The following is a 17,394-nucleotide window of genomic DNA, read 5'->3' as shown; positions in this document are numbered from 1 at the left end:
ATTTATTTTCAAATCACATTGCCTCTGAGAGAGAGAGAGAGAAGCATCCCTTACCATGATCGGAAATATAATAGCTGCAGAAGTGGACTTTAGGATCCAGAGAAGAACAAGGCAGAGTACTTGTATGAAGGTGAAAATGTGTACACGGTACAAGGGTACATGACGCAGAAATATGAGATCAGGTTGGTGCTTGGCAGGAATGAAGAGCAGCTTCAGTCTATCCAGGAACTACAGACACAGGAGAAAGAGAGAGTCAAAAAAGCCTGAACTGACCTTGGTCATTATGAACAAATACCATGCATAATACTGTCCTGACAAGTGGCAACCCAAGGATCCTTATATAGAGCAAAGAATGACCAATGATACAGACAAAACAATTGAGGTTTCTTCAGAATTCGATGTTATTTCTTATAAAAATTTATATAGGTATACCAAAAAAATTAATGGTCAATAGCACAACATTTCCTAAATAAATCTGTGACCTTAACAGTAAAATATTGCTGGCCACTGCTTTATTATGTGGAATCATATTTTCAAAAAAAGTAAAAATTGTTCTTCCCAAAAACTACTGCATTTGAGGTACAATTTAATTCATTAATATTTATAACACGTGTAAAAGTGTTGAAATGCATTAAGAATGCTAGTAACTGCGTGAAGTTTAATTTATATTGAATTATTCTTACATATAGACACACAATAACGCACAGATAGACATCATTTTCTGGGATGCCTCAAAACTAAATCTGTTAAGCTCCAAGTAGAAATCTTAAACCAAAACTTTACTGTCAAGCAGTGTACACCCATGGTGTATGTAAGTAACTGTAAGGCAAAATCTATGGTGTGATTATCTTCTAAATGAATAGGGTTCTGTAATAACTGTATCAGGTTTATTTTGGACTGACTTTTTAATCACTCAATCTGCATTAAGTCCATATGCATTCCGCCTTGTACACACATACTGTAAACATCAGACCAAAGGTGGAAGAAATCACATTAAGGAATGTTTAAAATGTGTAAATCAGTTGAAATCTGCAAGAAAAAATTTTGACTCCGCTGAAATTCTTTCCCTATTGATACCTGTAGTATAAGTAGAAAAAATAAAAAGAGCATAGCTTTCATACAATGCCTTCAGGAAATATTCAGACCCCTTAACTTTTTCATATATTGTTGTGTTTTAGCCTTGTGTAAAATCATTTAAATTCATTTATCCCTCGTCAAACAATACTTGATAACCCACAATGACAAAGTGAAAAAAGGATTTCAGAAATTTTTACTTTATTAAAAATTGAAACATTACATTGACACAAGTATTCAAATCCATCCATCCATCCATTATCCAACCCTCTATATCCTAACTACAGGGTCAATCACAGGGGTCTTCTGGAGCCAATCTCATTCAACACAGGGTTCAAGGCAGGAAACAAGCACCGGGCAGGGCACCAGCCCACCGCAGAAGTATTCAAATCCTTTACTCAATACTTAGTGGAAGCACCTTTGGCAGCAATTACTGTGTGGAATCTTCTTGGGTCTGACACTACAAGCTCTGCACAACTGCCCTTGGGGATTTTCTGCCATTTTTCTTTGCAGATTTTTTCAGTCTCTGTCAAGTGAGAAGGAAACCGTTGATGGAATTTTTTTTTAGGTCCCTACAGAGATGTTCAACAGGGTTCAAGTCTGGGGTCTGGCTGGGCCGCTCAAGAACATTCATAGAGTTAACACTAAGCCACTCCTGAGTTGTCATTGATTTGTGCTTTGGATGATTGTCTTGTTAGAAGCTGAACCTTCAGCCTAGTTTGAGGTCCAAAGTGCTCTTGAGTGCTCTACAGCAGATTTTCTTTAAAGAAATCTCTGTACTTTTTTCCATTCAGCTTTCCCTAAACTCTGTCAAGTCTCCCAGCACTGCAGTTGAGAAACAACCTCATAGCGTGATGCTACCACCATCATGTTTCACTGTTGCAATGGTATTGCACAGAGGGTTATCGATACCTGGTTCCCTCCAGACATGATGTTTAGAAGTGAGACCCAACAGTTTAGCCATAGTTTCATCAGACCTAAGAACTTTGTTTCTCATAGTCCGAGAACCCTTTTGGTATCTTTTTGCAAATTCTAAGCAGGCTTTCATGTGTTGACTGGCCACTCTGTCATAAAGTTAGGGGAGTGTTGCAGTGGTAGCTAACCATCTGGAAGTTTCCCCCATTTCTACATAAGTTCTTTGTAGCTCAGCCAGAGAGACATTGGTTTCTTGGCCACCTGTCTTATCAAGGTCCTTCCCTCCCAGTTACTCAGTTTGGCTGGGCAGCCAATTCTAAGAAGACTCGTGGTTGTTCCAAATGACATCCATTTAAGAATTATTGATGCAACAGTGCTCTTGAGAAATTTTTTGTACCTTTCCCCAGATCTGTGCCTCAGCACAGTCCTGCCTCTAAGCTTTGCAGGAAATTCCTGAAATCTAATGGTTTGCTTTTTTTCTCTGATGCATATACAGTAGTCATTCATAGGACCTTCTATAGGCAGGTGTGTGACAGCTGTGTGCCTTTCATCAAATGAATTAACCATAGGCAGACTCCACACAAGGTGTAGAAACATCTCAGTGATGGTCAATAGAATGGGATGCAGTTGAGCCAGATTTCTGGTGTCATAGGAAATGGTCTGTATTGTTATGTTAATAGGGTATCTCCAATTATTTATTTTTAATAAATATGACAAAAAATAGTAAAGTTGCTTTGTTGTTCTAGTGTATTAAGCGTCACTTGGGGCGGGGGATTAATTTAAATGATTTTATCATAAGGCTAAAACATAACAAAATGCGTAAAAAGTGAATCTGAATGCTTTCTGAAGGCATTGTATTTTACAGCAAAATAGTTTAGCTTAGTGAGCACTTAAAATGTACTGAACGTATTTAATAAAGAGATATGTGCAATGCATGATTCCTAAAAGTGAGCTGCATGACATGTACAGAAATGAATATATTGTTACCTGGAGGCTGCTTACTGCAGATACTCCCATGTACAGAAAAATCCCGTAGAGAACAGGCATGGGGATATACTGAAAGGGAGCAAAAACACATGGAATAAGTGTTAAAAAATTAGACAAAAAACACGAAGATGGAGATAAGAAGAAAAAAACTTAAACCATGATTTTTTATCAATTTCTATATTGTAAGCACTGGGAAAAAGGAGGCGAGCAAAGAAATCAAAGGAGTGAGTGAGTAGTGAGCATTGAGCAAGCAAAATGAGTGAAGAACAATGTGAGCAATGAGAAGTGGGAAGTGAGTGGACAGCACCAGAGTGACATATGTTATAAGTATTGAGTACTCAGGCAGTGAGCAGAGAAGTCCAAGCTGTTAAGGCTGGATTGTCCTATAAATTTCTATTGTTAGTAATAACAAATGCAAAACTTTAAGAAAATGTCAGTATTCTTTAAATGTATGAAGCAATCTATGTTTTAAGAACGTATCTAGCTTTAATGTGGCACAGATATTTTCTGCATTGCAGTTGGCTGTGGCACAGAAGTAGACAATACTCTAAGATAAAGACAGGAAACACAGAAGTGATATAATATTGCAAAACAATAAAGCAGAAATGTCCAAGAAAAAAGCTCAAAATGGAAAAGGGATGACATCTCCACCAGAACATTCAACAATATAATTTACAAAAACACAAATCTAGACACAAAATAACCAACAAAAATGTTCACTGACACATAAAACTAAGTCCTTTAATGAAGGAAGTGACATCCTTCACATCTTCTACAGCTCTTTGATGGCCAGTGTAATTTTCTATGCTGTTGTGTTCTGGGCTGGTAACATTACTTCAAGAGAGGCCCACCATTTTAACAAGCTAATAAAAAAGGCAAGATCAGTTACAGGTCGCACTCTGGACCCCCCTGAAGGTAGTAACAAAGGAGAGAATGAAAACTAAACTGAGTGCCATTATGAACAATGCTGCACATCCTCTCTCTGACACACTAACACTGAGGACTTTCAGCCAACAAAATATTCAGCAGAAGTGTGTCAGAAACTTGTTACATTATACCAACGGCAATACATCTGCATAATGTCTCACTCTGACTAGGATTGCCAAGTCAGAAGTTTTCTTTATCTTTAATTTACTTGCTTTTTAGTTATTCTGGTGAGGGTACAGACCATAGTGTGGGTATATATATATATATATGAATATATATACCTGTATATATGTGTGTGTGTGTGTGTATGTATTTATTTAAAGTGCTATCTATCTATCTATCTATCTATCTATCTATCTATCTATCTATCTATCTATCTATCTATCTATCTATCTATCTATCTATCTATCTATCTATCTATCTGTCATTAAGATATTGGATTTAAGCTAAAAACTTTGATAGTATGGATTGTTACACCCCTGGCGCCACTAATATAGGTACTCAATTTGCTTTTCTGTCACAGACAGTTGAAATACAAAAAACATCTTTGTCAAGGTAAAACTAGCTACAAACTTAGAATATAGCTTAGTCAAAACATTTTAAAAAACACAAACGATATTATTAAATATAGTATATTAGTATATTATGATATTACATGAGCAAAGCCTTCCAGGTAGCAGGCAATGAGTAATGAGCATTAAAGTAATGAGCAGTGGGTTATAAATACATGGAGAAAAATTTTGGACTTTTGTTTTTTGTTTCGCTGTGAAAAATTGAGACTTTGTGACAGCTAAACATACAAGTGAAATTTAAGAAAGGCAACAGTATTACCTTCAGGACAGGAGCCAGAAAGACAGAGAAGCCAGTGAGAAGGAACACAATCAGACCAGTGAGCCTCTGCTCCCTACAGAAAGACAGCAAACCACAAGCATCACTTTAAAGTCTACAGTAATCTTTTCCCTAGATAAAGTTCACTCACAAATCTAACCAACAGAGGTCTTCACTCACCAGCATCATGGTATCATGACATAGGCCTGTGCATCTATTTGGACAGTGATTTCATTTATCCTTTCAGCCAGGAGTGCAGTCTTTGTATATTGATTATTTTCACACTCCGTCTCATTTATTATGTTGCTTTGTGGAATTTCTACTTTAATAGTTAACCTACCGAATTCCTACAAACTTTGGTTCTTCTCCTGGTGCCAAGCTGGAGTCCTCCATCTTTAGTCCATTCATGTGAGCTAGTGAGATGACTGTGGAAGATATGTACCAAGGAAAACCAAGCACCGACATCAGAACCATCAGCACAGCAATCCAGAAGAAATCCAGATGGATGCCCGCTCCTTTCTGCCAAGTAAGGAAGTGTCAGCCTTTCAGCCTGTGCTTCTGTGATTAGTGTATCAGTCTGACACTGAGTGCACAGTTAGTGTAAATGTGTGACTTTATAGGCAGGCAGAGTGTGCTGCTTTCCTTTACTTACTTTTAACTTGAGCTCCTTCCGGTTGAGGATGACTGCAGTAATCTGCTGGTCCATGAACACTAAGATGGTTAGCAGAATTGCAGGAATAGCAGAAACTAGAGTCAGCCACCATGGGTTCATCTTAAAAGGTGATACATACCACTGTCTGGTGGGATTAGTTGGCTGAAAAACAACAGGAGCTAATAACTACAAACATAAACATTTGCTTAAGATAGCTTGACAGAGCCTTACACAGCATTTCCTCTACAAATGACTAGCCCACAGAGTTCAAGGGGCATCTAACAGGTTGTGCTCATATTCTTTACTAAGGTCCCATCTGTCCAAATGCAGTTTTGAAAATAACTGACTTTTTGAAATGACTTTTGCAATATGCTGCCTGAAGCTTCAACACAGAAGGAGGCAAATTAATTAACTTGTACTTATAGAAATGAAGAATACTGAACACTTACCCTTTGGTCAATACTTCATCTGAATTAACTGGGCATGTCTACTTCTGTTGGCACTTTGAAATGTTTCACGGCTCATATATTTTGAGTTTGACATGGTAAGAAAAAAGGAGTGACACTTACTTTGAACTCGCTGGGAACAAGCAGCTGTGGAGTCTGAATGCCCACAAGAAAGTTGATTATGCAGAATGTCACAATGACAAGGATAATAGAAAAGTCACTAATCAGCTTTCGAACCTAAGGGTAAGAAAAGCAGCAGTTGACCAAAGTTGTTTTTTTAATTTTTTTTTACATGATATTCTGTGCTGAAGGTCTAAGAGGGTGCAGACCTATAAATACCTGGGAGTGCAGATGGATGATAAATTGGACTGGAGTGCCAATACTGATGCTCTGTACAAGAGAGGACAGAGCCAACTATACTTCCTAAGAAGACTGGCGTCCTTCAACATCTGCAATAATATGCTGCAGATGTTCTATCAGATGGTTGTGGCCCTCTTCTACGCGGTGGTGTGCTGGGGAAGCAGCATAAAGAAGAGGGACACCTCACACCTGGACAAACTGGTGAGGAAGGCAGGCTCTATTGTAGGCATGGAGCTGAACAGTTTGACATCCGTGGCAGAGTGACGGGCACTGAGAAGGCTCCTGTCAATCATGGAGAATCCACTGCATCCACTGAACAGGATCATCTCCAGACAGAGGAGCAGCTTCAGCGACAGGCTGCTGTCACCGTCCTGCTGCACTGACAGAGTGAGGAGATCATTCCAGCCCCACACTATGCGACTCTTCAATTCCACGCAGGGGGGTAAATGTTAACATTATACTATTGTCTGTTTTACCTGCATTTTTATCACTCTTTAATTTAATATTGTTCTTTATCACTATGCTGCTGCTGGAGTATGTGAATTTCCCCTTGGGATTAATAAAGTATCTATCTAATGTCAGTTGGATTAGAGGCATTGATTCCAGTCATAATATCCATCCATTTTCTAACCTGCTGAATCCAAACACAGGGGTCTGCTGGAGCCAATCCCAGGGCACAAGGCAGGAATCAATCCTGGGCAGGGTGCCAACCCACCACAGGACACACACAAAAACACCCAGCCCAATTTAGAATCGCCAATCTACCTAACCTGCATGTCTTTGGACTGGGGGAGGAAACCTGAGCGCCCAGAGGAAACCCACGCAGGCACAGGGAGAACATGCAAACTCCACGCAGGGAGGACCCGGGAAGCGAACCCGGGTCTCTTAACTGCGAGGCAGCAGCGCTACCACTGCGCCATCATGCCACCCTCCAGTCATAATAATATCACATAAAAAATTGATTTATAGAGCCTTTGTGAGAGGATCCTTTCTATAACACAGCACAACGTACAGTCTTGTATTTTGCAAGCACACAGTTCTTAGGGACTCACTGATGCGCTACATAAAAAGTCAGCCTGGAGTTTCACTAATGACTTCTCAGATTTAAAGGAGCTTCACTTCTGGTTAACAAATCCCCAGTGTTTGAGGGCTACAGAATCTGAGGTGTGGTGCTTAAAACATCAGGCTGCAATATCTGAGCATTTTAGAGAGAACACAAATGCATCACTTACTGACTGTGGAAAGTAACTGCTGTCTTTAAAGTTCTTCAGTATGAGAGACAAAATAAAGGTTCCAAAAAACAGCAGGAATGACATAAGGGTGACATCAGGGACATAAGCACAGCTTTCCCCAACTAATGCACCTCCAAGTCTCATACACTCCTTCTTTCCCAATGTTGTCCAGTTTGCCTGCAGACGGACAGATAGATAGATAGATAGATAGATAGATAGATAGATAGATAGATAGATAGATAGATAGATAGATAGATAGATAGATAGATAGATAGATAGATAGATAGCTTTATTAGACACATTCATATACTATATGTCAAAAAATAAAACACAAGCTTGCCCCATATGACACAGATTTATTTTTATTCATGAAGCCCATATTAGCCTATGAAGGCTTCTAATGGCTTAGCACTGGTTCTTAATTTAGCAATTGAATTGTGTCACCCTTAACTGGCCTAAAATAAGAGCATCCAGGCAAAGAGAGACATAAGAGTCTAGCTAGCTGTTTTTAATGTCAAAGCAGCACCTTTATAAGGATTAAGAAATGTGATGAAATAAAGGAGGACCATACAACAGAAAAAAACTGGGGAAAATTTCTGCATCCAGGAAGATCTCAGATTTCATTCATTTCAGAAACAGAACATTATATATTTTCTATAATTTGATACTATTGCTGCTGTTTTTTGCATCTTAGTTTTATAGGAGCAGTGTGATTCAAGAAGGCAAACTATAATTCACTCATTTTAGAAAATGTTGCTTTACTTTTTGCCATCAGTATATACTGTATTGGCACCTTTACTTTAGGAGGGCCATCTTTGGCTTTTTAGTTACATACTTTCATACTTACATACTTTTCATACATTTCCCCTTGGGATTAATAAAGTATATATCTATCTATCTATCTATCTATCTATCTATCTATCTATCTATCTATCTATCTATCTATCTATCTATCTACTTGTCTTTCAACAATTTCCCTTTGTTTCCCTCTAGTGGCATCTTCAAAAACTACACAGTTATTACTGGGTTGATCAACTGTAACTGTATTTAACCATGGATGGTCCCACCAGTGAAAGTAATAGAATCTGTCATTTTTTTTCTTTAATTTATCTGCTTACCATCATGTTACTTGCAGTACTGTACTGACTTGACAGAAGTGTTTGATTGAAGTCCACTGAGCTGTTGCCTGTGCAAAAAAGAAGATCCATTTTTTGGTCATCCTCCTTACTTTTCCAATGCATTTTACCTAAATGGCAATGCTGAGCTAAACAGCTACAGATAGGTGTTTTACTTCTAAATTTTTCTACACTACAACACTTGCAATAGGCTCAATAAAAGCTTTCACACTCTGCTGCTAACATTAAAACTTCAACCACTGGATTTGCTTTGAACAAAAGAGAATACATGTCCTTCCTTCAGGAAAGAATATGCTAAGAATCTGCATTAAAACTTATTTCCAGGTTCACATTATTCAAATGAACACACTTTACCGCCAAAACACAAAAGGCATATTTTTTGAAACCAGAACATTTTTCTACTTTGAAATTAACATATCTGGTAAATTATAAGGCTTTTGTTCTATGGTTCTTTTAGTACCTCATTGGTCACTATTGTAAGCTGCTTCATAAGGCACTATTTTATTTTTGTAATTAAAGTTTCAATTAACAATGCAACATTCCAGGGTAAATGAATGTATGACACAATGGTGACATAATAAATGTGACTTCAAAAATTCTGCACTTTTCCTTTAAGCGTGAATGCTTGTGAAATGAAAGAGTGTCCCTAAGGCTTACTGAAGCTAAATACCTTTCCCTGCTATTATGATAATACAGCTACTCCACGTCTTACTGCCGTTGCCTTTCAGCACAACAAAAATCAGTTGATTCAACAAGATGTATGTGTTCAGGTTAGGTGTAAGCACACATAGACAGCAGTACATTTTGAGAGCTGGAGCTGATTTCTGGTTTGTCCTGCTTAGACACTGCAGTTCATGTGGTTTATAAATGTATTGAGTTTTTGTGGAGCTGATGCCATCTCAGACACTGCATAAGTTATAGAATGTATTTTGGCCTAATTCATTTTGAATTATCTTCAGAACTCAGCAGTTAAGATCCGTACCAGGAAGGCTAATGTACCAGAGCGTCATATGAATTTACATATGGCAAAAACATCTCATTATATTAAAAGGGTGACAGGACAGATCCAAACAACTATAGGCCAGTAAGGTTAACATGCATCACAGGGAAATTAATGGAAGGAATTATTAAGAATAAGATTGAGCAACACCTGGCAAGGACAGGAGTTATTCTGAACAGTCAACATGCTGGAATTCTATGAGGTTGCAACAAAAGCATACGATCAAAGTGGAGCTTATGATATTATTTATCTTGACTTTCAGAAAGCATTTGATAAGGTGCCACATGAGAGGTTGGGCATCAAGTTAAAAGAAGTGGGAGTTCAGGGTGATGTTTTTAGATGGGTGCAGAATTGGCTCAGACACAGGAAGCAGAGGGTGATGGTGCGAGGAACCTCATCAGAACTGGCCGATGTTAAGAGTGGTGTTCCACAGGGGTCAGTGCTAGGGCCGCTGCTATTTTTAATATATATAAATGATTTAGATAGGAATATAAGTAACAAGCTGGTTAAGTTTGCAGATGATACCAAGATAGGTGGATTAGCAGATAATTTGGAATCCGTTATATCATTACAGAAGGACTTGGATAGCATACAGGCTTGGGCAGATTTGTGGGAGATAAAATTTAATGTCAGTAAATGCAAAGTATTACACATTGGAAGTAAAAATGTTAGGTTTAAATACACAATGGGCAGTTGGAAAATCGAGAGCACCCCTTATGTGAAGGATTTAGGAGTCATAGTGGACTCTAAGCTATCAACTTCCCGACAGTGTTCAGAAGCTATTAAGAAGGCTAACAGAATGTTAGGTTATATAGCACAATGTGTGGAGTGCAAGTCCAAGGAGGTTCTGCTCAACCTTTATAATGCACTGGTGAGGCCTCATCCTGAGTACTGTGTGCAGTTTTGGTCTCCGGGCTACAAGAAGGACATAGCAGCGCTAGAAAAGGTCCACAGAAGAGCGACTAGGCTGATTCCAGGGCCACAGGGGTTGAATTATGAGAAAAGATTAAAAGAGCTGAGCCTTTACAGTTTAAGCAAAAGAAGATTAAGAGGTGACATGATTGAAGTGCTTAAAATTAGTTACAGTGGATCGAGACTGTTATTTTAAAATGAGTTCATAAAGAACACATGGACACAGTTGGAAACTTGTTAAGGGTAAATTTCGTACAAATATTAGGAAGTCTTTCTTTACACAAAGAACGACAGACATTTGGAATAAGCTACCAAGTAGTGTGGTAGACAGTAAGACGTTAGGTACTTTCAAAACTCGACTTGATGTTTTTTTGGAAGAAATGGATAGGACTGGCGAGCTTTGTTGGGATCAATGGCCTCTTCTTGTCTACAGTATTCTAATGTTCTAATGTTATTATCCACCAGCCACAGTATGTGTGTTTATACTTTAGTCGACATATAAATAATAGTTTGACACTTGACTTTTTGCTTTCCAAATCCTGTCACAGAAGTCTTGATTAAGACACAGTCAGCTTTTTACCTTCAATTCACTAAAACTCTTCCTAGGCCTAATTATAATGCCCTATTTGTCTTGACAATCACATATTTAAACCATACACTCAGCTATATCTTTGTTTTTTTCAATTATAACAGTCCCTGCTTTTGAGTCTATATAAAATTGGACTGTTAGCTCTTCCTGTAAATAATTATGTATTGTTTTTACTCTGTTGAATCTTTTTTGTCTATATTGTCTTGTAACCTACTTTCCATTCAATACTTTCACTATAAAGTTCTGCAAAGTTTCTTCTGAAGCTTGCTGTTATTGAAAAGTCATTCAAGAATCTGCTAGTGCTCCATTTTTACTGTTATTTGTTTTTGCTGATTTTCATTGTCATTGGTTACATCCTGCAACCCAAAAACATACTGGCCAAACAGAGTCTATGAGTAATTCCTCACTTTCTTCCATTGATTCTCAATACTTGCATCCAATGCTGCTAACCTTCAGCCCCATGTGACCCTATGGTAGGTGAAACGATATCAGAAAATGAATAGATGGGTGCTTTTATATATATTGTGTTCATCACAATATATATTAATATATTGTATAGCATTTTATCCATCTAGCTATTTTTAAATCTGATTTATTCTAAGCAGGGCTGCAGGGAAGTTATTGTGCAGTAAACCTGTTTTGCTCCATAAACCACCTTTGTGATGGTGCACTCGGAAAAAGACACTATATAAACAAGATTTAGGGTTGGTTGCCTCTTTCCTGTGGATGCCACCAGGATAGATTTCAACCTCACTGCTCCAAAGTTGTATTAAGCACATTTAGAAAATAAACAAATTGATAGTCAAATGGATGAAGTACAGAATCAGTGGTCATCTTGGGTCCTGGGACATTTCTTTCCTCACTATGCCTACTTTTTAAAATTCTTTTCTTTTATCTAGCAAATGACTGCTGTGTCACCAGAACAATGCACATACAGTATGTATTTATTTCACTGACATTTTGATTCAGAGCCACAAACAACCCACAATGGTACAATTATTTCCATATTCCTATAACTGAAATACTGGTAGGCGAAGTGACTAACTCAGGGTCATTGATTGAATCAAGGGAGGAGTGGGCTGACGACTTGGAGGTTTAAAGTTAACACTTCAATCACATTTTGCCTTTTACTTTTAATACAGTGGGTTTCTTGCAGGGGGCTGAAAGCAGAAAGTGTTAAAATCAATACTGAGTGTTGAATGTATAGTATGAGCCTCTGAAGCCCTCCAGCATTGATGTATGAGCTACAGGGCCATGAAGTATCATTCATGCAATAATTTAATAGGAGAGGAAATGTTCTGGCCGCAAGATCAAATTCATGATAGGAACGGATGGCTCGGGACCCTACCCAGCTGGGACGTCTGTAAGGACCATGGGAGGGACAATGCCTCCCCTGGGCCACTAGAGGGCAGCGGCCCTGGTCAGCATGGGGGCCATGGGAACAGAGCTGGGAAGCTCATCCCTGTTGGGTCCTGTGGCCACCGCCAGGGAGCGCCCAGAGGATTAAGGAGCTCTGGAATACAGCACTTCCACCACAACTGGAAGTGCCCCTGGAAGTAATTCCAGGTACACACAGACTGCTTCCGGGTGCTCATACGGCACTTCCGCCACACCAGGAAGTGCCATCAGAAGACTATCAGAAAGCACCTGGAGCACATCCAGGGCACTATAAAGGGTGCCGCCTCACTCCATTAGATGAGCCAGAGTCGGGAGGAGTAAGACAGAGCTTGTGTGAGGAGCAGTGGAGTCGGCAGAAGAAGTAGAGAGAAGGAAAAGGACTGTGAGCTGCATAGTGATTTGTGCACTGTATTGGTTGGGAAGGTGCTGAAGGAAATAAACGTGTGTGTTTTTGGACATTTGGTATCTGTCTGTCTGTGTCCCGGGGTTCATCTTCCACAGCACATAGTAGGTGACCTTGGAGGTGCCATATGCACTAGTTCAGAAACACCAACCTGAAAGCAGAGGTGAAGTGCAAGTACAGCTGTACTGTGTACTTTCATCTTCAAAGTAACCTGCATGGATTGGGTATTGTTGTGCCAGGCTCAGCATCTTCTTTATGGCATCGTATATGAAGATGAGGCTGATAAGTGTACAGAAACCCTCCTCAGTGAAGCGTGTGAAGTACTGCACTAGGTAGCTGGCATCTGTTGCTACCAGGACAAGGCAGAAGAAGGCTGTCCAGAGACCAATCCACAGTCGCAGCTCCAAATAGTCAAGCTCCTGCTGCCTGTGATAAAGGAGAATTACATAAGAAATGCTTAAATAAATTAAGGACCATATGAGTACTTAAGGCATTACACGGTATAATGTTTGTGTTCACTGGCTGTTCAAAGCAGTCTTTTTCCTTTGGATTCACCCTCCTGAAGCAACCAGTATAAGCATAAAATAAAAGCAACAGCATTCTGAGAAAGACAAAGGCAGTAAACAAGCATATGAGTGCCAGTTTTCTGTTAAGTGACCAGTAACATTCCTTGGATTCCCTAGGGTGCCTACCTACAAAAGTTGAAGAGAAGTCTCTCGAAGACGAGCACTGGCCCAGTGCTGCTCAGGATAGTGAGAGGCTGACCTGCAAAGAGACAGAACAGTGCCCCGGCCACTGAAGTCCCAATGAAGCTCTCCAGCACACCCTGAAAGAGAGCAGCTTGCAATTAGAGACGTGTACGCACAAAGGCTCGTTGACTGGCCCTAAATGTACCTACGTGCCCCATTGTTGTATTTTTTACACTTTGGTATTTGTAGCTAAGGGACAACCTTTTTTGAGTCACATACAGTGCATAATTGCCATATTGCTTAGCATGTTTCACTATTACTTACCAGGAAATTATCAGTTGCATCTCCCAACATCCCACCAAAAGTGATGGCATTGGTCACTGTAGCCAGGTAGATGAACAGAATCACTGGCAAACACTGTAGGTTTAGGCCATCATAGAAATCACTCCAGTACCAAGGAGCTTTTCTTTTGATGTCATTAATAAAACCTCCAAATAACCTTGAAAAAAATAATAAAAAGATTTCAAAAATATTTATGTGCCACTAAGTGGATGCTCTTTAAGCTGGGGCACAATGCATCATTCCAAAATATGTTGCCCCACCTTGAGTTAAACAAGATCAGATGCATACCCTCTAACTGGTCTGTCAACACCTGATGGCACCCTGACTACCAAAGTCACCGGGCATTTTACCTGCTGCTGACAGATGCCTGGTCTGTGCACTTAGTCTCACCTCCCCGTCTTCATCATTTCATCGCTGATCTCATGAACATGTCCAGGCCCCAGGCTGTGGCTTGTAGACTTGTTCAGGTGAAAGGTTGATCCTTTAGCATACACATGCATCCTAAAATTACAATTTTGTTAAAATCAATGAGTCTTTTCTTATATAGCATCCTCACAAGAAAGAAAGACTGCACACCTCAAAGTCTCAAGATAAAATATGAGATCATTCAATTCAAGCAAATTTACAAAAATAGTATGGGGCTCTACTTCTTTTTGCATTCATTTTTTTTTTTTTGGGTATGGTGGTTTGCAACATAATTCAGAAAGAAACAATGTAAAATTAATCATCCATTAATATTTATGTCTCTTTGATTCCCTGTAGGTAGCTGAACATTAATTTTTGGCAATTAGGGTGCCCCCTTGTGACTAAGAACATATGTACCTTCCTGCAAAATACATTAAAGACACTATATAAAAATAATAAGGACTCTGCCATTGCACTGCACTTTTCCATCAGATAAACCAAGCCAAACACCTGCAGTATCATTTAAATTTCTCATGGTATCTTGTCACAAGTACTAGCCCTGTTCATTCAGGCTGTCATGTTACACCAAGCTTTAAGTTGACTAAAAGTGCACTGTCTAATGTTTCAAACTGCCAACTCAGCAGCAGTGCAGCTCCCAGTATGCAGCAGGAAGGGGCTTTGGGAAACACCTATACATGGTGTAGGCAGTGGCTCCCAAACTGGAGGTGCACCTGCATGATCCACAGCCTGTCACCTTAACATAAGGCAGGGCAATTTTTTTAGGTCTTCTTTTCACACCCAACACATAACTGGCATGCAGAAACACACATAGACAAATAGATCTTTAAAAAACAGGCACTCACACAAACAGATTCATGCAACTGAATACACATAAGAGATAACACAAGTATTATCACACAGCATAGCCTGACCACACTCTTGCCTGGTGTCCACACAACATATTAATCTCTGATCTTCTTGGTGAGCCACTGTTCAGCTTTTATTTTATCCATCCATCCATTATCCAACCCGCTATATCCTAACTACAGGGTCACGAGGAGCCAATCCTAGGGCGCTAGGCAGGAAACAAACCCTGAGCAGGGTGCCTGCCCACTGCAGGGCACACACACCCACACACCAAGCACAATTTAGGATTGCCAATGCACCTGACCTGCACGTCTATGGGCTGTGCGAGGAAACCCACGTAGACAACATGCAAACTCCACGCAGGAAGTGAACCCAGGTATCCTAACTGCGAGGCACCAGCGCTACCACTGCACCACCATGCCGCCCCCTTTTCTTTTCTTTTCTTTTCTATTATATTATATTATATTATATTATATTATATTATATTATATTATATTATATTATATTATATTATATTATATTATATTATATTACTAGTCATGTGCGCCCAACTACGTTGCGTGTGTTAAAGTTGTCTGTGAAGGGCTCCCTGTTTAAACACAGCTGCCAGTCGTGAACTGGGCCCTTCATCACACAGCATTATGATTTTTATAAGGGAAACAAAATTACAAAAGAAAACCCTTGGACATTGATTCGATAGGAACGGCCTACTCGGAATCACTGTCCGAATAATAATTATGTGGTGGTGTAGGAGCATTTCTGCTTCTGTCTGTTCACAGTCCGTCTCGTTTTCACGACGCTATCGTTTCCTCTCACAATGTCTTCTCAACCTTTCTCCAATCTCGCAGGTTGCTTTGTGGCAATCCAAAGAGTAAGGCAATATACACAGAGCAATGGTTATAAATGGGGGACACATAGGTATCCAGGCTCTTTAAATCATAAATAGGGATCACTTCACTGACATGTGAGCAAGCCATGTTACAACTGTAAGACGCGCAGAACTCACCGGCTACAACGTAACAGTAATAATTTCCGGAACGTGCTGTTACATTGTCATTCATTTTACCCACTGTCTTTCTTTCATTCATATGCTACGTAGGCACATACCTTTTATCTTCGGCAATCTCATTCTCTAACCAGCGTAACACTGTCCACCACCCCTTTCGTTATTCTGGCACATTGTTGACATCCGTGAATAGCAACAACGTACTAAACTGGAAGGTGGTCTACGCATGCGTGGAATTCGCGGACAAACAAAGATCAAGATCTAAATGAAGATCTCTTTAGTTAATTTAAAGCACAACAATTTATTTAGTTTGAATGTCTGTGTTCTGAGGTGTGACTGGAGTACTACAGTCTTCAGTAGTATAAGCCTGGAGGAGATTCTTAATGTAATGCCTATGTTTTAGCTGTCTCTCTACTGCCATCTAGTGCTTCTTCTTCTAATTCATTCGCGGACAAACAAAGATCAAGATCCAAATGAAGATTATATATAGAGATATTATATTATTTAGTTCCCTTTGTATGCAGCAATAGCACAAATGAGTAAAGAAACCCATTGAATCCATGCATGATAACTACTACAAGGGGAGGTCTTGTGAGTGAGACACTAGATAACAGCTGCCCCTAAGCAGCCAGTCAAGTGAATTGTGGCCAGATACATTAGACTAAAATACCTCTTGTGAAGAGAAGGCAGATATTTTGGTGGCTTTATGCGGACTGTGGGATCCCAGCGTCCCGGTGGCAGCACAGTAAGTTCATCAAGAAATTCATCAATCCCTGCTATCAGCTCTTCCTTGTTGTTAGCCTTCAGTGCCACATTGTGGTACAGCTGGAGGAAAAGACAAATGAAATTTCTGTAAAACCTTTCAAAGGAAAAGTCAAAACTCAGATAAAAGACAGCAAACTGAACCCTTGAGTAGAAAAGATACCTTGCCTTCAGTGTTCCTTTCCACCCCTTGCTGGTTATCAGCCTGATTTACACACAGTGTTCTGATTACACTCAAGTGCAGGATATACAGCCTTAGTGTAGCTATCAAATGAGTTACTAGATGGAAAAATGGCTGCCATCCATTTTCATATTAGAAGGTTACCTCATCTGTAAGCAGAGTTGCAGCAGCACGCCCAATCTCACGATATGCATTCGCTTTTCCTCGAGGGCCTAATAATATGAAGAGGAACCTGAAAGAAATATTAAGAATTAAGAAAATATATATAAAGGTACAAACCTAC

At 39.5% G+C, this 17,394-nt stretch overlaps 1 protein-coding gene across 1 annotated transcript in view; it reads right to left on the bottom strand.

Annotated features, from left to right (window-relative positions):
- The window catches only part of LOC120542468 (electrogenic sodium bicarbonate cotransporter 1-like), a 42,801-nt gene that overhangs the window by 10,758 nt on the left and 14,649 nt on the right, over nt 1-17,394 (bottom strand). Inside the window, exons 6-19 of the mRNA XM_039774967.1 lie at nt 17,256-17,343; nt 16,839-16,993; nt 14,281-14,391; nt 13,873-14,047; nt 13,552-13,685; nt 13,011-13,285; nt 8,540-8,607; nt 7,422-7,598; nt 5,953-6,066; nt 5,384-5,545; nt 5,072-5,250; nt 4,735-4,807; nt 2,977-3,045; nt 55-228 (exon numbers count right to left, since the gene is read on the bottom strand). Coding sequence (XP_039630901.1) covers nt 55-228; nt 2,977-3,045; nt 4,735-4,807; nt 5,072-5,250; nt 5,384-5,545; nt 5,953-6,066; nt 7,422-7,598; nt 8,540-8,607; nt 13,011-13,285; nt 13,552-13,685; nt 13,873-14,047; nt 14,281-14,391; nt 16,839-16,993; nt 17,256-17,343 — 1,954 coding nt within the window. The remainder of the gene's footprint in view (nt 1-54; nt 229-2,976; nt 3,046-4,734; nt 4,808-5,071; nt 5,251-5,383; nt 5,546-5,952; nt 6,067-7,421; nt 7,599-8,539; nt 8,608-13,010; nt 13,286-13,551; nt 13,686-13,872; nt 14,048-14,280; nt 14,392-16,838; nt 16,994-17,255; nt 17,344-17,394) is intronic.

The sequence above is a fragment of the Polypterus senegalus genome, chromosome 13 (assembly GCF_016835505.1).
Source record: "Polypterus senegalus isolate Bchr_013 chromosome 13, ASM1683550v1, whole genome shotgun sequence".
Classification (NCBI taxonomy): Eukaryota; Metazoa; Chordata; class Cladistia; order Polypteriformes; family Polypteridae; genus Polypterus; species Polypterus senegalus.
The sequence above is the reverse complement of the archived record's forward strand: the minus strand, read 5'-3'. Positions and strand labels throughout refer to the sequence as shown.